Consider the following 21,983-nt stretch of genomic DNA (forward strand, 5'->3'; position numbering starts at 1 on the left):
TCCTAAAAATTTGGTATTCTTCTAAAGAAGAGAATTTGATCCTGATGGCTGGTTTCTGAGAAATGGATAAGTCATTTAACTTTCCTGGATCTCTTTTGCTATGTAAAAATAAGATTTTTCATTTATCATATTCTAAGATTCTGAAATGACTTGATACATAGTAATACTTGTCATCATTACCTACTTATTTTTGTCTAACCCTTTGGGGCCTCAGTGGAAAAATAAAATGGTTAGGTCTGTAAGGGAGTTGTTCATTTTGCAACTTTGTTGTTTACATGGCTGCTAGTGATAATTATCAGAAAGGACCTGTTTGAAGGCTCAGGAAGTAAAATAAAAGTATTTTATTTCACGGAGAACCTGAAGAGAAATTTTGACTGCAGGTAATAAATATTTGTGGAAAAGGAAATAGGTTAATTTATGGATCACTCAGTTGCAAGAAAAAATGATGATATATTGAGAATTGTCTCTCATTTTTTCCCCATTCCCTCTACCAACTTCTCATCTCATTGAATCTGCTTTAAGATACTAGTGGTACCGTCACTGCCTTAGCATGATGCCAAGGTTACATGAGTATATACAGTATTCCTTGGCACTTGCAATAGATATGTATTGCTGCTTCACTGATTGTCCAGCTTATAAGTGAAATTTAGCAGCTTATAAGTGAATCAATTTTATATATATACACACACACACACACACATATCCACTCTTTTTTAGATTCTTTTCCCATATAGGGTACAGAGTATTGAGTAGAGTTCCCTGTGCTATACGGTAGGTTCTTATTAGTTATCTATTTTTAATATAATAGTGTGTATATGTCAATCCCAGTCTCCCAGTTTATCCTTCTCCCCACTCCCTGACTGTTCCCCTTTGGTACCCATAAGTTTGTTTTCTACATCTGTGACTCTGTTTCTGTTCTTAAGTGGTTTATGGGGCACAGAAATGTAGTATTGGCTGAGATGGGTGGTTCTGGCTTAGGGCCTCTTCTACATGAGGCTACAGTTGACATGTCAGCATGGTTTGGTCATCTGAAAGCTTGACAGGCTGGAGTATCCACCTCCAGTGGCTCACTTATGTGGCTTTTGGCCTCAGTTCTCTTGTCTCTTGGCAGGAGGCCTCAGTTCCTTACTTCCTGGGCACCTCTGTAGGGCTGCCCACAGCATGACATCAGGCTTCTCCCAGAGCAAGTAATAAAAGAAAGGGATAGATATACACCAAGATGGAACTATATGACCTAGTTTTTATAATCATATACCACTATTACTTTTCCTTTATTCTGTTAGAGGTGAGTCATGATTCTAGCTCACACTTAAGGAGAAGGAAATTAGTTCCCACCACTTTTAAGGGAGGAGTATCAACAAATTTAGGGGCGTATTTTTATTCTTACAACAGCATCCATGTTAAAACTTAGATGCTTCCTTGAGTAATACTTTAACATAAATTCTTGGTGTTTCTCTAAGGTTTGTAAACTGATCTAGGAACCTAATTACTTTGTACCAAGACTTAGGGGAACATGAAGTTGATATTCCAGATTATTTGTCTTAGAGTCATATAGGGCTTAGAGTCTTACAGGGCTTCCCAAGTGGCTCAGTGGTAAAGAATCTGCCTGCCAATGCAGGAGATGTCGATTCAGTTCTTGGGTCAGGAAGATCCCCTGGAGAAGGAAATGGCAACCCACTCCAGTACTCTTGCTTGGGAAATCCCATGGACAAAGGAGCCTGGTAGGTTACAGTCCGTGGGGTCACAAAAGAGTCAGACAGGACTTAGTGAATAAACAACAACAACACTACCAACAACACAGAGTCTTACAGTTTGTATCACAAAAGAAAACCTTTTTATATTTCTAAACAGTTCATTTTACTTTTTATGTAATAGAATTAGAAGAGACCTATTTTATTATTAGTCAGTGTGTTGGTTTTTTTTTTTTTTCCCCCCTGTAATTTTTAAGTAATCTATGGCCCTTTTGGGATTTTTTAAGATACACTGATTAAAATCTCTAATCACAAGTCTGAAGTATTACTGAGTTATTTAATATATTTAACTTGGTCATATCAAAATTTCCCTTATGTTCTTTCTTATTTTATTAACGAGTGTAGTAATCCCAAAACACGTTGACCCTAGTTCAACACTTACAGGACTGGTGTTTCATTGTGAACGGGAAGGTATAGTAATATTATAAATGATAATGGAATATTAGAGCTGAGACTTGGAAACAACCTAGTCTGTTGTTTTTATTTTTGTGTTTAATATTAGAAACACTGAATTACTTGCTTAGGGCTCCAGAAAGTTGGGCTCAGATCCTGGTTTGCAAGCCAGTACTTATTCACAGCCTCATGCTTTTTCTTGATTCATGTTCCCTTAATATATTTAAACTGAGGTTAAAACCTATTTTAAAAAATTTATTTTCATTAACTATAATTCAATAGATTATCTATAATTACGTCTTTTATGATTCAGAATCCAGCTAGATTTATAGTTAACCTGAAATATCACTGATAATTATCTCCATAGTATTTATTACTATTACATATACATCTTTCAGTATATGCCGCTTTTTCCCGCCTAAAACTTGATCATAAGTGTTTATTGTTTGTCTTCCTTCCCTTTCCCTGTTATTTTCTATGATACTTTTTAGAAACCAGTTTGGTTATATAACATGTTAATATATAGTGTCTTTGAAATCAAACAATATGAGTAGCCTCTTACTTTGACTATGAAAAATAACTATTATAGGTAAGAGATACTTGAAATTAGAGTGTTTTATATCCATTTTTATTGGAATATTATAGATATATATTTTTTATTCCAAACAAGTTTCTTAGAGTTTATTTTCTAATTGAGAATATATTCATAGTTGATGTCAAGTGGAATTTGGCAGAGGGGTAAAGAAGAAGAAGGAGTTTATGGTTTTCTAATAGAAGATATCAGGAAAGAAGTGACTAGGGCTTCTAAACTGGTAAGTAAATTACTTTACTCATTGCACCATAAATATTGTCAGTATTAAGGAAGTCTTTTGCATCACATTCTGTACTAGAAATTGATAAGACATTGATTTTATGTTATTTTTGTCACAGTAAATTTTAGAACATTTTGTATTTTTTCAAATGAAAGAGCTAAACCAACCTTGGATTAACATGTGTGGCAATACTGATTTCACTGCTTGTCTTCCAACCTACCCATCGTTTCATCCACTCTTACCATCAGAATTATGATCCTACTTCCACTGAATTGTTCTTCACATCTTCTATCCTGAGGCAATCCAGTTATTTACTTTTCATTCTTATGCCTCAGTTGCTGGGTTGGAGAGATAGCTTGAGATGGAAACTACACAGCTCTACAGACCAATCATTTATGGTCTCCTTCTGTCTTGTGGCTCTTCTGTGACACAGTTTGCTTATGTTCAGTGCCTTCGCCTGCTCTCCGAGATAAGTATTCTGAACTTTAACTCCTTATTCATTCAGTTACAGTTTGTGAATCTTCTCTGTGATGGCTGTTACTACATGAGGGAATGGACTGTAGGTCTCCATGTGTTCTGAGTAGAAACCATGAGAGTTACAGAACGAGAAGATTGGAAGTACAGGGGCTTCTGTTCAGAGAATGGGGCACTGGAATTGACGACTTCCATGGTGGAGCAGTTTTGGCTGATGAGAGGACTCTTCATTACACTGAAGTGGAGATGAAGTGCATTGACACATTTTAATTGAGGAAGTAAAAACAAAAAGATTGTCCTATCAGTGCAGAAGTCATTTAGAATGATAACAAGAATTAAAATACAGAGGAGGGTGCCAAAGTCTGGAGGAAGTTAGGTAGGTGACATTAGGTTCTAGGACCAGATCTTTTTAAGTCTGAAGGTAGAGTAGTGGCCTACAGTCTGCAGCACAGAACTTAAAACAATGTTCTGTTTGTCCTTCTCCCTACCTCTATCTATATTTATGTCCATTCCTTGTCAAGTCTGGAAATGGAGGAGGATGAAAAAATAAGCAGCTTCATACAAGAAGTTCTATAAGGGAAGCATTCAGAGAATTTTATTTTGGTTGAGACAAAGATATGAAAGTGGTTATTTTTAAGGATATTCAAGATTCAGGGGTGTGTGTGTTAGTTGCTCAGACATGTCCAACTCTTTGCGATCCCATGGACTGTAGCCCACCAGGCTCCTCTGTCCATGGAATTCACCAGGCAAGAATACTGGAGTGGGTTGCCATTTCCTTCTCCAGGATCTTCCTGACCCAGGGATCGAACCCAGGTCTCCTGTATTGCAGGCAGGTGCTTTACCATCTGACCTACTATGGAAGCCCAAGATACAGAGGAGGTAATGATAAACTAGAGGTTCTAAGGCACAAGGTGAAACCTTGGAGAAAAGGTTAAAATGACATTTACCTATGGGCCTTGTGGGAGTATTAGTACCAAAATTTTTCAATCTTCTGGTGATAGTGAACTTGTCATGAAAGATGGCCTCTGCAGGTACTGTTTGGAAATCCTTTCTTAAGACATCATATCCTCTCTGAGTATATTGTGAACCTGTGAGAATTTCTTGATCCTGAAGAGGTGTCTCGATTTACGACCTTAAAATAGAATTCCATATGTCAGTTTACAGGGAGAGACTTAGGTTAGCAAGGTATCATTCTACAACCTGGCAGTGCTTGACAGGTGGACAGTATAATCCCTTCATCAGTGGCCAATATGATGCTCATCTCAAAGGTTCCAAGATATATGAAGTACTCTTCTGTATTTTAGTAATGATTGATTCATCTAATTATTTTTCTGTTTATAAACTGTAGTGATATTTAAGTTAGAGGCGGTGGTATTTGTTTCCTAGGGCTACTATAATAGATTACCCCAAACTGGGTCGCTTAAAACAGAAGTGTATTCTCTCAGAATTCTGGAGACCGGAAGTTCCAAATCAAGCTGTCAGAGGGATTGACTTCTTCTGGAAGCTCTGAGGGAGAATTTTCTCATGCTTCTCTTCTGATGGCTGCTTCTCTTCTGATGGCCTTTGGCATTCCTTGCTTTGTGGCAGCATACCTCAATCTCTGCCTCCATCTTTATGTGGCCTTCCCCTGTGTGTCTTAAATCTCTCTCTTTTTTTACTTATAAGGACTTATAGGGACCACCTTAAATCCAGGATGAACTCATCTTGAGATCTTTAACATATCTACAAAGACCATGTTTCCAAGTAAGGTCACATTCAAAGGTACCAGGAATTAGGCCTTGAATATAACTTTTGGGGAATCACTACTTAACCTACTTACTATAGGTATCTTAACACTATTTCATTTGCTTAAGATAGAGTGATCCTCGCCAGTTTTTTACAAATTGTTTTTTAGAATTGTTTTGCTGTTGTCCTATATATAATATTTCCTAACTGTGTTTTCTGTTGCAATTTGAATGAGACTTTCATGTATAATCTTTATGTATACAAACCCTTCAGTTTAAAATATTTTAGCAGGTAGGAAGGAAAAGAAGCTTCGCTGTCTCACCCACATTAGATTAAAGATGTTTGCTTTATCAGAAATTGTTATTTGAGTGACTCTTTAGATTGGGTTGTTTCTGAGTAAAACAATTTTTTTCAGGAAATGTCTTTAATATACTATAATCACAGCTATTGTATGGGGAAAGTAATTGTCAGACTCTCCACAAAGAATATTCATTTATACCTTGGTCTTACCTATAGTACTCAAATTTTCTACATTATAATCCCTATTTTTATATTTTCTTCTAGAAATGCTCTGTTTGCAAGAAAACGGGTGCTTCAATTGGGTGTGTCGCACCCCGATGTAAACGAAGTTATCATTTCCCATGTGGACTTCAGAGAGAATGTATTTTCCAGTTCACTGGCAATTTTGCGTGAGTTAATTAACTGTCAAATATGAAAGAAGATGTAAAGGAAAAGTGGAAAATGGATATGGATCTCCCTAATTATATAATTCCTTTGTAAAATTTCTTTTCAAAGTTACACTGGGGTTATATGGGTACTTTAGAGAATTATAATATCTGTAATGGCCTTAATGATTAATATTCACCTCTAGCTTTCAGCCCTAGAATATAATATGGAAGTGTTAATTTATTCACATTCAATAGAAATTTCCATCTTATATAATTCTAGATTTTATGTTACTTTTTAGAGTTAATACTTTTCTTTCACAGGGTTATCTGTGTTCTTATTGAGTAAATTGAAGACATGTAAATTTAATGCAGTCAGAAAAATAACTACCCTGGCATGACCCTAAAAATGTTTGTTTCTTGAGTTCAGCTCTAAACATCAAGATTTTATGAATTTTGGTGTTTGTTATCATGAGTGATTTATTTCTTTTAGTCTTTGTGCTCTTGACCTATTTAATGAATTGTTCTGTATGAAAACTGCAGTGTAGAAAATGCAAATGGAAATAAATTTAGTGGGTTAAGAATAATTATTGTTTGTACTTTAGTTATTAAAATAATATTTTTAAGTATGAGTTCCTTCCTTTGAATTTGTGCAGGTTTGAGTACAAATGTTGTGTATACTGTTACTAACAGTATTTCATAATTCTCAATATAGTATTAGTTATTGAAATTCTGTGAGGTGAATCTCACCACCAAAAGGTTCACATTTGAAAAATCTAGCTCTCCTTGGTTATAGATGATGAGACTGATTACAGTGGCATTTCCCCAGCCTGTTGTAAGTTAATTGTGAGAGAGACAAATGAATTTTCTCTAACAGATATGAATTGTAATGCTAGCTTAGTTGTGCTTTATAATTTATTAGATGATGTTTTTAATTAATTTACATTTTTAGGTCATTTTGTTGGAAACATCGACCTGTTCAAATAATTACATCTAATAATTGTAGAGACTCCTTACTGTGCACCATTTGCTTGGAATTTATAGAGCCTATTCCAACTTACAGCGTGTTACGAAGTCCTTGTTGTAAGAATGCTTGGTTTCATAGAGACTGTTTGCAGGTAAGATAGTTTGTAAACATTTTCTGATATAAAGTCTGTTGCTTGCTGATTTGAATTAGAACAGACATGTGTTTTAGCTCGTACTAGTAACTTTTTAAAATGGCTTTATTGAATAAAATTTTACATGTAAAATTACTCTGTTGAAGTGTACAATTAATGTTTTGGTTAAATACTTTAGATACTACCTTTTAATGTATGTTTAAACTTAAAAAATTTTGTTTTTACCCAAGGATTTTGCTTGTATATCACAAATAATAATACAGTCTTTAATTCCCAAGTTTGTTTATATGCTTAAAGTTAGAAAAACCAAGATATGTGAAATAATAAATTGTAAGCTAGGATAATTTAATGTTAAGAGGTCTATTTTTTTTAGTTTAGTAAACATTTTGTCATGCACTTCTGAGGTGGCACAGTGGTAAAGAATCTGCCTGCCAGTGCAGGAGACGCAAGAGAGGCAAGTTTGATCCCTGGGTTGGGAAGATTCCCTGTAGAAAGAAATGGCAATCTGCTCCAGTATTCTTGCCTGGAAAATTCCGTGTAGAGAGGTATCTGGCATGCTGCAGTACATGGTGTTGCAGAGTCAGATACGACTGAGCCTGTGCACGCGCACGCGCGTGCACACACACACACACAGAAACGCATTATCATAACATTTGAAATTAAACTGATTACTGTCTAATGAATTGAAAATACATTATAGTTCTTTGAGAGCCACCTTGTATGTCAAACCTGATGACAAATTTTCAGGTAAATTGAATATCATAAAACTATTAAATAATCTACAGTTTCTTCAATTCAGAAGGTAGTTTAATAATCTGCAGTTTCTTCAATTCAGAAGGTAGTTTAAAATTTTAAAAAGATCCCAATTATTAATAACATCAAATATATGTAATATACATGTGTAAAGGTGTCAACTGATAGGCAATTATTGTTGATAATGCCAATGATCAAAGGATTCACTTTAATTTATACTGTTTTTAAAGTTTGGCTTTTATTATTATTTAGTAAAATGAACTGTTAAATTGATTACAAATTATCTACAGAAGTTTTTTTTTTTTTTAAGTTAGAAGATGTTGTAAATCCTCTTATATTTCAACAAAATCTAAATAGTACTAACAGTAGTCCAAGTAGTAAAGCTTTTGATTACTTTCTGTTTTTTTTTTTTTTTGTATGAGCCTTCAACTCTTCTTTTTAGTATTATTCAGTTAAAAGTGGCAGGATGCAGCCTGTTTTGTTGGGTAAATAGTAGAGATTCTATTAATTCTCATGAAATAGTGTTTGTAAAAGGATCCAGAGAGTGCAATTCTAAACATCATGAAGTACTATCTTTATCTATTGAAGAAGAAGTTCACATTATGTGAGAATCTCTAAAAAGTTATTATCTTAATTAAGGGGTTATATTTGAATGACTTGAAAGTAATTGCTGTCAAATGTATCATCTTGTTAACTTTGTATAGTAGTGTGTTATTTTTCAGGACAAATAAGATTTGCCTCATTTTGTGTTAATAATGAAACAGAGGTTTTCCAATTTGACCTAGTATTCATAGGACTTTTTGTGAACTCTGAAAGTACTAAGTTTCTAAGTCTGTCATTAAAAACTAGAAATAGTACTACTAACAAAAATGTAGGTCTACTTTACGCAGGTGTAATATAATATCATGGCCACGTGGACACCTGTATGTGATGTAAATATTAACAATCATTTATTACATGTTTAGAGCATACAAGGACAGAACTTGTTCTTGAGTCATGTTTCTTGAAGAAGCTTCAGTGGCTTTACCACTCTGGTACAACTGTTAACTGAAATAGTAAATGGAGTTTACCCAGTTTAGGTAGCAATAATCATACCTAAAGAAAAAGTTTTTTTAATCTCTGAACTCCATTAATACAAAGAGTTGAAGGAGGAACATACCTATGCAGTAGGATGAGAATTATATGTGGTTAAGCAAATTTTAAGCAAATACCAGACACTTTACCTGCCTCCTGTGAAACCTGTATGCAGGTCAAGAAGCAACAGTTAAAACTGAACATAGAACAATGGACTGGTTCAAAATTGGCAGAGGAGTACATGAAGGCTGTATATTGGCACCCTGCTTCTTTAACATATATGCAGAATATATCATCCAAAATGCTGGGCAAAATGCTGAAGCGCAAGCTGGAATCAAGATTGCTGGGATAAATATCAACAACCTCAGATATGCAGATGACACCACCCTTAGGGCAGAAAGCAAAGAGGAATTAGAGAGCCTCTTGATAAAAGTGAAAGAGGAGAGTAAAAGGCTGGCTTAAAACTTGTCATTCCAAAAACTAAGATCATGGATCCAATCCAACTGGATTGGATCCAGTTACTTCATGGCAAACAGATGGGGAAACAATGGAAAGAGAGAGATTTTATTTTCTTGAGCTCCAAAATCACTGCAGATGGTGACTGCAGCCATGAAATTAGAAGATACTTGCTCCTTGGATGAAAAACCATGACAAACCTAGACAGCATATTAAAAAGCAGAGACATTACTTTGCCTACAAAGGTCCATATTGTCAAAGCTATGGTTTTTCCAGTAGTCATGTATGGATGTGAGAGCTGAACAATAAAAAAGGCTGAGCACTGAACTGTGGTGTTGGAGAAGACTCTTGAGAGTGCCTTGTACTGCCAGGAGATTAAACCAGTCAATCCTAAAGGAGATCAACCCTGAATATTCATTGGAAGGACTGATGCTGAAGCTGAAACTCCACTACTTTGGCCACCTGGTGCAAAGAGCCATTTTACTGGAAAAGACCTTGATGCTGGGAAAAACTGAAGGCAGGAGGAGAGGGGGATGACAGAGGATGAGATGGTTGGATGGCGTTACTGACTCAATGGACATGATTTAGAGCAAATTCCAAGAGATGATAAAGGACAAGAAAGCCTGGTGTGCTGCAGTCCATGGGGTTGCAAAGAGTCAGACACGGCTGAGTGAACAACAAAAGCAAATTTTATTTGTGACTTCTACAAATGCTGTTATATTAGGATTTTGTGAGGAGAGACTATAGATTAGTATCGAATAAATTGATAGAGCTTTTCCATTCTGTATATGGAAAGAATTGTCACTATTCTTGTTCATTTTGGATTTCTCCATCATTGCTGTGGTCTTGGTATCTTTTATGTCTGCTATTTTTCTTTCTGTTTCCACTGATCAAAGATCCTTTAGGTTCAGCAGAAATTTCATTAATTTGTTATTTTCCTCTCACATGTTGTGTGTGTGTGCTACATTGTAGTTGTTTGAACCTGGATTCTTCTTTGTTCACTTCTTCCTTCACCATCCACAAATTATTCCCCAAGTCTTTTAGGTCTGCTTAATATTTTTTGTGTATCCTTTTTTGCTACCTTGTATCTTAAGCCCTTTGTGATTTCACTTCAGACAGTTTTTCTTTTTTTATTAACTAGGCTTTTGCTGGAGCCTGTTGGCTCCTGCATGCCTTATTCCCTATCAGTTCTTCATGCTACTGACTTTGACTTCTCTTTATGTTTTTATTACTTAGTTCAGTATGGTCAGCATGTAATCTTTAAGGATATTGTGATTAAGTTCCCCAATCACACGTACTCTTTTTGCCCCTGAGAGTTAATATGTGCTATCCCCTTTCCTTGATTATCTTTTATCCTATTTTCATGGCAGATCCCTATTTTTTCCAAACACAACTTTGACCTTACCATTGCTGTGACATTTTTGCCAGGCTCTTACATAAACTTCAGTACTTCTTCCTTTCTCTTACTGTATGTACTTTTCTAAAAGTACTTTTATACTGTATGCCTATTCACAAGAATTCCTTGAAACAGAATCTAAGTCATTTTATGTTTGTTTTTGGTACTGGCATAGTGTTTGGTACCTAGATAGTGGGGATTAAATATTTATTAAATAAATGTATACTTCTAGTTTTTTAAATTGAGAATTGGCTACTCTTTCTCTTGAATATCTTCTGCCTGCTGCTTCTGTATTTGTATTTGTTGATGCAGTGAGAATGGGTTTTATGCTCTTCCCTCTTGGAAAGAAAACTAACAGAGATTGAGGTAAAAACAGAACCAAGGATGCTTTATATGTATCATTTATATTTAAACATCCTTCCTAGATTAAGTAACCAAAGATTTTTACTGTTTTATTCACAGAGAGTGATGGACAACACAATTTTTGGGAACAGAAATGACATTAGATACAAAAGGTTGAGAAACACATGGGTGAGAGATGTAAAGAACAGTCAATTCATTGGCTTAATATTTTTTTCCCATTGGGAGAAATATCTCCAAATTTTAGCAGTGGGATAACTTAGTTTAACAAAGTTTATGAACCACTAACATAAATAAAAATTCATAATATATTATGTTAAAAGTAGCACATGTTCTGTTAGCTGTATAATTCATAACCTGATAATCTGTTAAATTGTTAACCATGTATTTTCTGTTTTCCACTATAGGTGCAAGCAATAAATGCAGGAGTGTTTTTCTTTAGGTGCACTTTATGCAATAATAGTGATATATTTCAGAAAGAGATGTTGAGAATGGGAATTCATATTCCTGAAAAGTGAGTTACATTTAGCCTTTTGATGAAAAGATGTTTTAAATGTAGAATTTAAAAAAATGGAAATAGTCATTTATATTGATTAAGTACTCATAGATAAGCAGACATTTCAAAAAGGGAAATCTACAGCCTGTCCCACCACCACTTCCTCCTCCTCCTCAGATTGCCAGTTCTTTTGACCAGGCACTGTGACTTAACTGTCTCAGTAGTTGTTAATAGTCTCTTAATAATTGTACACCTCACTTGTGTACCGTATTCATGGACTTATACACAAGTATAATAGGCTTCAGAATGGTATGTATAAATTATATGAGAATCAAGATGTGGTTTAAAGTATATGAGAAGAATTTTGTTAATATTTAAAGGTGAGAAATCCAGAAATAGTGCTACTAAACTTGAAATTTTAAAAATTGTAAGTGAAATATTAAGAGAAATAAAAGTTTCAGAAAATTTCTACTTAATTTTTCATTTAATATTTGAAATTCATTGAGACTAATGAACTATAGGATAAGATAACATTAATGGATTTACATTTTGAATTGAATGATTGATTCTAAAAAAGAACAAATTTTATTCTTGTTCCTAAGTTTTTAACGAGTTTATTTTTAGATTGATATCCTTTTATGTAACATTTAAAGCCAAAGTCCATTTTATATATTGCTTCATTTACAGAGATGCATCTTGGGAATTAGAGGAAAATGCTTATCAAGAGCTTCTGCAGCACTATGAGCATTGTGACGTCCGAAGATGTCGTTGCAAAGAAGGGCGAGACTATAATGTGCCTGATAGGTAAATGGGAAAGTTCACTTGTACTCATTGTCCGTTTTTAAACGTTCAGGTTGAGAAAGTAGGTTTCCTAGTTAGTGAAGTATTTTGCTCTTAGGGGGTTTGAAGTTTTAATCTGAGATGAGGTATGTTTATTAAATATTTATTTGCATATGTTTACAGAGAAATTATTGCAGCTGGCATAATTGTAACTTTTATGGTATGTTTTCATGAGGCTCTGTTTTCTAGAGCTCTACTGTGGTAGCCACTAGCCACAGTTGACCAGTGACCCCTTGAAATGTGGCTGTTCCAAATTGAGAGGTACTGTAAGTGTAAAATACACAGTGAACACTTAACATGTATCTTAGTTTGCTAGGACTGCCATAACAAAATACCGCAAACTGGGTGACTTAAACAACAGAAATATGTCTTCTCACAATCCTGGAGGCTCGAAGTCCAAGGTACAGGTATTGGCAGGTTTGATTTCTGTTGAAGCCTCTGTCCTTAGCTTGCACGTGGCTTCCTCCTAGTTGTGTCCCCCTCTGTGTCTTAACCTTTTCTTCTTATTAGGACACCAGTCATTGTATTCGAACCCCACCCATATGACCTCATTTTATGTGCCAGATCTTAGCTGTGTAATCTTCTATAGTTAGTTGTGGCATGCGAACTCTTAGTTGTATGTAGCATGTGGTATTCAGTTCCCTGACCAGGGCCAACCAGGGCCCCCTGCATTGGGAGCGCAGCAGAGTCTTAGCCACTGGAGCAGCAGGGAAGTCTCCATAATTTTCTATTTGATAGTCCTATCTCCAAGTATAGTCACATTGTGAAGTACTGGGTGTTAGGTCTTCAAAATATGAATTCTGGGAGTAATGTAATTCTGCTTTTTTAAGAAAAAAAAAAAAAAAAGACCTTAAAATATCTTGTCAATAATTTTTTAAGTTGACTACATCAGACAAAATGATTATATTTCAGAAATATTCAAATCAATTCACTTGTTTCTTTTACCTTTTTAAATCTGATTACTGGGAAAGTTTAACATATATATGATTTACATTATATTTCTGTTGTATGACACTGTTCTAGAAGTTAAGAAACTAGATTAATCTATCAGTATTTGTTTTAGATCACTGTAAAAAAAAAAGAAGGCTTGGTGTTTGTAATTTATTGATTATTGTTTTGTAGTATCAGTGGACATTGGCTGTAATCTTGACAATCATTTTGTGCCTTCCGTGTACATACTGAGTTGTTGTTGTTCAGTAGCTAAGTCATGTCCGACCTTTGTCACCCCATGGACTGTAGCCCACCAGGTTCCTCTGTCTGGGATTTCCCAGGCAAGAATATTGGAGTGGGTTGCCATTTCCTTCTCCAAGGGATCTTCCTGACTGAGGGATCAAACCCGTGTCTCTTGCATTGGCAGGTGGATTCTTTACCTCTGAGCCACCAGGGAAACCCACACACTGTGTATAGGGTATTGGAAATCAAGAGTATTTTTATTTTTTATGAAAAAGTAACAAATTAATTTTGTTGACATTTATAAAGGAAATTTTGATACATTTTAACATGACAAACTGAAACTGTAGGTGCAGAGCACAATATTAGGAGCCTTATTTCTTATGGAAAGTGATTTTGCTAGGTGAGTTGCTACTTACTTTGCTGAAGTCTTAGCAGCTTTGGCAGGTTTCTCCTAAGAAGCTACTACTGATTCCCCATTCTGGGCTCAATTTTCGCTTCATTGTGCTTGTTACAATATAGTTGATGATATCATTTAAATCTGTCTTTGCCACTAGACTGAAGATTCACTAAGGGTTGAGATCTCATTGAAGATATCGAGTAATGTGTATTGTTGACTAAGTTACTTGATCTGGTGACCCTGATTATTCATTTGTAAGCACTAATAATATCCCACTCAAGAGTTGTGCTGAGGCAGAGATGAGACTGTTTGTAAATGTGCTTTGTAGACAGTAACATGCTTTAGAGTTCTAAGAAGCAGTATGTTCATTAATATTGACATTTTCTAAATCCATTGTAGGTTATTTTGATTATAATTAAATTTATTTATTTTTCTTGTATACCATTGGTCACCTAATCCTTAGCTACCAAAGTCAATTTTCTTTCTGGCAGCTACTTTGCTTTTTCTCCTAGGACACAGATTCTTGCTGTCTGAATGCTTCCTTTACAACCTCACTCTCGTTCTAGTGATCGGAAGGTAATTTTGCTGAAAGCCAGCATGGTGTAGTGGTTAGGAGCATGGTCTGAAGCCAGGTAAACTGGATTGGAAGCCTCACTCTGAGACTAGCAGTGTCTGTTTGTTTGGGCATGTAATTTACATCTCTGCTTTGGTTTCCTCTTCTTTAAAAGGTGGTAACTTTTTTCCAGCCTTCTAAAATTGTGAGGATTAAACTTTACATGTAAAGGATGAGAACTGGGCCTGGTGTATAAGCACTTATGTTAGCTGTCATCTTTCTTTCTCTTCATCCTTTGTTGGCAGGACTATCTGGGGAAGAGGGGAGACATAGAGATGACACAACCCTATACAGCCATTTCCAGAGATTTGTCCACACGCTAAAAGTCAGACATGACTGAGCGACTTCACTTTCACTTTCATGCATTGGAGAAGGAAACAGCAACCCACTCCAGTGTTCTTGCCTGGAGAATCCCAGGGACGGGGGAGCCTGGTGGGCTGCCGTCTATGGGGTCGCACAGAGTCGGACACGACTGAAGTGACTTAGCAGCTGCAGCAGCAGAGGGAAAGTTCTGCAGCTACCTTTCTGATCACCCATGTGTCCACACATTCAGGGAGTACATCCATCCCCATATAGACAGATGTACTCATAACCAAACAGAGAGGAGTCTGCACAGCATAACCCACAGCCATATAGAATATGTGGACGCAGACTGGCACACGTCACAATGCAGTGGGGAAAACACTGGGAGTGGGGGCTGGCAGGGAACAAATAGAGAATATGAATGTAGGTCAGGTACTAAGTCTGGATCTTAGTGAGCTACAAAGTATCTGAGGTATCTGAGCAAGCTTATTATAGGAAATAACTCCTTACCTTGAATAGGAAAGATAGTATTTTAGGTAAGACAGTGTATTTACTGAATGCTTCTTCCTTATCAGACACATTGACATAGCAGTCTCCCTATATAGCATAATCATCTCCAAGTATAAAAGAAAATTTTTTTCTTCTCAGTCATATTCTTTACAGTGCTTATATTCTTGGATATATGTGCATGTTCACATTGTTATTTAGCTTACCTATTTTTAGATAGAGAATATTGGACTTTCTTGGTGGTCCAATAGTTCAGAATCCGCTTTGCAATGCAGGGGACACTGGTTCTATCCCTGGTCCAGGAAGATCCCACATGCCTTAGGGACAACTAAGCCTGTGTGCCACAACTACTAAGCTCATGTGTAGCAACTACTGAAGCCCGTGAGCCCTAGAGCCCATGCTCTGCAACAAGAGAAGCCTCCTGAATGATTAGCCCATGCACCACAACTGAAGAGTAGCCCCCACTCTTCACAACTAGAGAAAACCTGTGCACAGCAATGAAAACCCAATGCAGCCAATAATAAATAAACAAAAATAAATATTTTTAAAAAGAGACTATTCAAAGAGGGAGATTACAAATGTAATAAATGAAATAGGAAAAAAAGCACTAGGAAAAAGTAATACAGTATCAAATCAGATAATTTTCCTTTCTTTGGTTGTGTGTGTGAGATGGACAGTGAGGCATGTGGTGGCGCTGGTGGTTGAAATTAGACAAAGTTAATACTAAATGTAAATATCTGCTTCTCTTTATGTCCTCAGCAAATGGGAAATAAAGCGCTGTCAGTGTTGTGGTTCTAGCGGAACACATTTAGCCTGTTCCTCACTACAGTCATGGGAACAAAATTGGGAATGTTGCGAATGTAGAAGTATTCTCTACAGTGCAGGTAATATTTTGTAATTTTGAACGAAGATGTCTTCATTTAAATGAATATTAAAAAATTTCCACCTGTATTCCTGTTACGCTGCATGCATGTTTACTGTGTCGCTTCAGTCGCGTCCAACTCTGTGCAACCCTATGGACTTCAGGCTCCTGCCAGGCTCCTCTGTCCATGGGATTCTCCAGGCCAAGAATGCTGGAGTAGGTTGCCGTGCCCTCCGCCAGGGTCGAACGTGCGTCTCTTACGTCTACCTGCATTGGCAGGTGTGTTCTTTACCACTAGCATCACCTAGGAAGCCGTCTGTTATGCTAACATTGGGTTTTAACTCTGTAGGTGAATTCCAGAAAGCCAAAAAACATGCATTACCCAACACTAATGTGGGAATAAATGATTGTTTGTTGGAGGAGTCTTCACCTAAATTACCCAGACAGTCACCTGGAGACCAGTGTAAAGATCTGCTGAGGTATGTATTTGGAATTGGAAAAAAAGTAAAACTTTATTTTGAGAAAATTTTAACCAGGTATGGCTCTGTATACGTTTAGAGTTTTAGCTGATATTACTGTAGTTTGAAAGAGTGCTTTTCAAACTATAGTCCCCAACTTGATGTAGAAAGATGATCCATGGACATTGGCTCTAACAGGATTATTTTGAGTTCATTAATTCCAATTACAGATGGAGAAACTGAGGCAGGGAACAATTGAGGTAGTCCGTATAATTGTCTGCAAGTCTTGTTAAGACTCATTGCTCGGCCTCATGCTCAGAGGTTCCAATTCTGTTTATCTGCTGTGGGACCCAAGAATTTGCATTTCTAACAAGTTTCCAGATGCTGTACTTGTCTGGGACCACATTTTGAGAATTAATAGTATAGACTAAAAAGTACTATTTAGAGGGTTTACGAATGCTAATTAAAATATGTAATCTCTTAAAATTATAGGTCTATTAGGTAGTAAGCAGAGATTACTGTGCTCTACTTTTAAAGGAGCTAGTGAACATGAAGTAAGGTGCAGTTAAGCAAGTATGACCAGGGAAGTAAGAGTTTGAACTCTTGGCTCTTATAACTGAATGTGCTGAATTGATCAAATTTGGGATAATCATCTGTCATCATTCTTATAAATCATTTATAACATTATATGCTTTTAATTTGGTAGAAGATTGGGTAGAGGGAATCAAGAATTTAGAACTAAGGTTATTGGTTTTTGGTTACTATAGCAACCATTGCCTGCTTTTGGGTGGGAATTGGGGAGTTTGAAAAGACCCTGATGCTGGGAAAGATTGAAGGCAGGAGGAGAAGGGGACGACAGAGAATGAGATAGTTGGATGGCATCACCGACTCAATGGACATGGGTTTGGGTGGACTCTGGGAGTTGGTGATGGACAGGGAGGCCTGGCGTGCTGCGATTCATGGGTCAAAAAGAGTCTGACATGACTGAGCGACTGAACTGAACTGGGGAAGAACTTCCTTTTAATCTTTTCTCTATTATTTTTTTATTGGCTGTATAAGTACTGTGTCATGTAAAGTACTTTAGAGTACTTACCTCTATATCTAAATTCATGTTTTATAGGCAAGGCAGCAAATTTAGAAGAGATATCTCGACTCTAATTATAGAGTTAGGATTCCAAGTTAAGAAAAGGCCTAAAAAAGTATTTATCAACAAAGCCAATTTCTGGAATAGTGCCTTAGATGGATTCAGAAATCAAAACTTTAATCCTTCATATACAATTGAAATAGTGTATGTTAATGAAAATGATCATTTTGGAAGAGAGCAGCCTGGATCAAAGCAAGAATTCCTAAGTCTCTTAATGCAGCAACTTGAGAACTCATCATTGTTTGAAGGGTCCTTGTCAAAGAACTTGTCTTTAAATTCTCAAGGTAATTATTTTCTTTATTATTGTATATACTGAATATGGCATGTGTTAAGAAAGATAGCAGGTTAGAATTGATACTCAGTACCTGTAGTCAAAATGTATAATCACTGTTAATAAAATAATGATAAATCACAGAGAAGGGGAAAAGTGATACTTCTAAAGATAATTTTTATAGTGAACATTTTTTATTTAAGAATATCCTATAGCAGTGTCCTCCAGTGATTCCATAATTAAATGTAATTTCTTTAAAATATACTTTATATTAATTTAAATTGATTTGAATAGAATGACCAAATGCGATGAATAATTTTTTGAGCTCTTTTTGTTTATATATTTGAAATTTGCAGTTCGCATGTTTCTTCACAACCTAGAATTTGTATAACATAATTTGGGGGTCGACATATAACAGATTTTTAACATACTTTTGCTTTCAAGAATTTTTTTTTTCAGAGTTATGTATATGATACTTTTCTATCTTTACTTCTGGTGGAGAGATAATGTAATTAAAACAGGCATCTTGAAACACTGGTTAATTCTAGTGTTCTCTTTTTAGGAACTTTTATAACCACTTTTGCTGTAATAGGAATTGGAGAGAGAGTGAGAAGACATTTCATTCAGTTGACTTCCTTCTATATTTTCTTTAGAATTTCCTCACCATTGCCTGAAATAATTGAGAAACTACCAAGGATCATTAGTACTATGAACAGTACACACAGTTTAATTCTACACTCCCTTTATTTAAAAAAAAAAAAACGTTCAAGTAATCAGTGTGTTAACGCTAAGGCAGTTTTGTTATAGTGGAGAGAGTACATGGAATTGAAGTCACAAAATCTGAATTTAGTTTGTACACATCTACTTCATAGCTTCATATTCTTAGATTAATTGCTTAGCCTCTCTGTATCTCAGTTGCTTCACCTGTAATATGTGACTACTAATATGTAGTATATAAGATTATTGTTAAGGGAATTTTATTACCATTTCAGGTATTGTTGATGTTACTTATTAATAAATTACTTTGAACAAGTAGTTGAACAATTAATAAAAAACTTTTTAGAAAAAAATAAAGGAAAATTTACATGATATCTTTTTGACTTATGAAAGTAGCTAAAACATTTTAAATGAGACATTAAAAAATATTGAGAGCTATGATGATACCTTACAGTTAAGGTAGCATATACTATTGAGTTGGACACGACTGAGCGACTGAATTGAACTGAATACTGTTGAGAGTAAATTTGTACTATTTTGTATATCAGCAACCTTAAAATTGCTTATATCCTTTGAACCACTAATATCATAGGTAGGAATCTCTCCTGATAATCAGAGATATATAAATAAGAATGTGTAACACATGTTGACTATAACATTGTGTCTCATGTAATTGAAAAGGTCCTCAACTGGGGTAACAAGTAATAAATACATGGTTTACATTGTAGCACATCAGTAAATCATTTTTAATGCATTTGTTAACTATAGATGTGAATAATTTCAAATAATATTTTAAAAATTTGCAGTACAGTAAAGTGGAAAAACAGAAGTCAAATTATTTATGTATATATTTATATATACATGAGACATAAATATACCACAGTGTGTGCACTGTTTATTACAGAGTGGTAGGATTATAAGTGATTTTATAAAAAGATTTTTCTGTATTTACATCCTTTTCTACAACAGGTGTTACTTTGTATTCAGAAAAAAAATTTATAGAATTGAAAATTGTATATTTTAGTTGAAATCTATATAGTATACATTATTATAGTGTCTGAATTAGGTTATTTTATGTTTGTCTAATGCTTAGATTTTTAAAATTTCTGATTTATTATGTATTACTTATATATGATGGTTATCATTTATTAATAAAAGAAGTGTATTTGATATCTTTTATCTGTATTTACAGCTCTGAAAGAGAACCTTTACTATGAAGCTGGCAAAATGGTTGCCATTTCTTTGGTTCATGGTGGTCCTTCACCTGGGTTCTTTTCTCAGACCTTATTTAACTGCCTTGCTTATGGACCAGAAAATACCCAACCAATTTTAGACGATGTTTCAGACTTTGATGTGGCACAGATTATGATCAGGGTAAGAAATGTACCTGTTTGTTCAAATATAGACTGTGTTCTAGTTATATGATAGTTGCTTCATCATATCTGACTCTTTGTGACCCATGGACTGTAGCCCTCCAGGTTCCTCTGTCCCTGGAACTCTCCAGGCAAGAATACTGGAGTGAATAGCCATTCCCTTCTCCATGCGATCTTCCTGACCCAGGGATCGAACCCAGGTGTCCTGCATTGTAGGCAGATTCTTTACAGTCTGAGCCACCAGGGAAGCCCATGTTCTAGATATATTTGAATATAAATGCTGGATCTGCAATAGAATAATAAATATTCTTTGTGGAGTGGTTAAGGGGTGTAGATATTTTTGTTTACCAGCAAAGTTAACAATCACTTAACAGATAGATATAAAGAACAAATAGCTAGAGATCAAAGTGCCATGCTTAATGTTGATAAAACCAGTTGGATAATGTGGCTTAGATCTGTGGTCAGAACGGCTTGTTAACACTTCTCAGAACTAGATGGATTTATCTGCTCTGCCAGAGATGACGTAAGTCAGGTTCCTTATTGCACGGTAAAGAGCAGGTGAAAGTGCTCCTTCTTGTAGGCAGGTAGATCTGAAGAGAGGATGGTTACCAGCAGAAAACTTATCTTTTCCTCCTCAGCAGGGAGATATGAGTGATAGGTGGAGTGAAAGACCAGGCTGACTTTCTTCTCTGTGAAAATAGTTGGGGAGACTCTATGTTCCTTCCTAAAAAGTGTTGCCATTTATTAAGCCCTGTACTGCACGTGTTACCTGTACAAACTCAGTTTACTTACTGTAATACCCTGTGAGATAAGCATCTTTGCCCATGTGTTATTGGTTTAGAAACTGAGACAATGAAATCCATTCAACTTTTCTTCCCTTAACCTGTCCCCTACTAAAAATAGGCAGGGATCTAAATCTCCACATACAAAGGCCTTTCTTTCCTAATTCCGTATCTCCTCTGATATCTGCAATCACCATTGTATTTGAATTCCTTTCTGCTGTTTTCTCTAATATTCTGTTCCCTGGTACTTTTAACTACTATTGTCTTTTTAAATACTTCTTCCTACCCCTGAAACTTAGGTAATTTTAGGTAGTGTTGTCTTAACAGTCCTCCTTCTATATAATGAGAAGAAAGCATCTTCTCATTCATAACTTTTCCGATGATTTCCAGACCTGTGTTTTTGAGCCCCCAGATTTTTAGATCCAGATAAGATCTGGCTCTTCCTACCAAATTGAGCCCAACATGTTTAAGACAGAACTTTTCCCCAGAATTTGGGTTTTTTGCCTGATTCTCGTGTTCTTTTCAAGAGATTTTTTATTTCCAAGTTATTCTGGAGACAGGGTTGTTATCACTCTTCCATACTCTGTTCATCAGTTTGTGTCAAGGCATCTGTCTCTTAAGAGTGACCTTTCCTTCTTATTTCTAGTATGCTTAGTATATGAAATTTATATCTATGTTTAAACAGTTAAGATATTATTCTAATCTTCTTACTCAGGATGATTCTTTTACAAGTACAGGTTTGACCACATTGCTTTCTTCCTCAAGAATCCTAATGGATTCTCATTGCCTACTGAATGGAGTTTAAACTCTTCATTAGGGCCCTTAAGACTTCTAGTTCTCCTCATGGCTTTATTTACTCTGGTTCTTTGCCAGTGTTTCTTCATTGATTTCAGTCAACAAATGCTGTGTATTCCATACTTGTTTTAACACTGAGGATAAAGTAGTGAACTAAACAAACCCCCTGCCTCCTTAGAATTTACCTATGAGAAGAAAGACAAAATAATCAAATATGTAATAAACTGTCATGGAGTAAAATATATCATAATATAGAACAGAATAAGAAGGAGGAT

At 35.6% G+C, this 21,983-nt stretch overlaps 1 protein-coding gene across 3 annotated transcripts in view; it reads left to right on the plus strand.

The window, feature by feature from the left end:
- The window catches only part of G2E3 (G2/M-phase specific E3 ubiquitin protein ligase), a 71,927-nt gene that overhangs the window by 33,665 nt on the left and 16,279 nt on the right, over positions 1 to 21,983 (plus strand). The window contains exons 4-13 of one of the 3 annotated variants that reach the window (XM_070358664.1): positions 2,855 to 2,956; positions 5,720 to 5,844; positions 6,773 to 6,938; positions 11,385 to 11,491; positions 12,161 to 12,277; positions 16,066 to 16,190; positions 16,298 to 16,447; positions 16,518 to 16,647; positions 17,747 to 18,054; positions 19,951 to 20,132. In XM_070358664.1, coding sequence (XP_070214765.1) covers positions 2,855 to 2,956; positions 5,720 to 5,844; positions 6,773 to 6,938; positions 11,385 to 11,491; positions 12,161 to 12,277; positions 16,066 to 16,190; positions 16,298 to 16,447; positions 16,518 to 16,647; positions 17,747 to 18,054; positions 19,951 to 20,132 — 1,512 coding nt within the window. The remainder of the gene's footprint in view (positions 1 to 2,854; positions 2,957 to 5,719; positions 5,845 to 6,772; positions 6,939 to 11,384; positions 11,492 to 12,160; positions 12,278 to 16,065; positions 16,191 to 16,297; positions 16,448 to 16,517; positions 16,648 to 17,746; positions 18,055 to 19,950; positions 20,133 to 21,983) is intronic. The other 2 variants (XM_070358665.1, XM_070358666.1) reach the window with 2 other exon arrangements.

Source organism: Bos mutus, chromosome 21, assembly GCF_027580195.1.
Source record: "Bos mutus isolate GX-2022 chromosome 21, NWIPB_WYAK_1.1, whole genome shotgun sequence".
Taxonomy (NCBI): Eukaryota; Metazoa; Chordata; class Mammalia; order Artiodactyla; family Bovidae; genus Bos; species Bos mutus.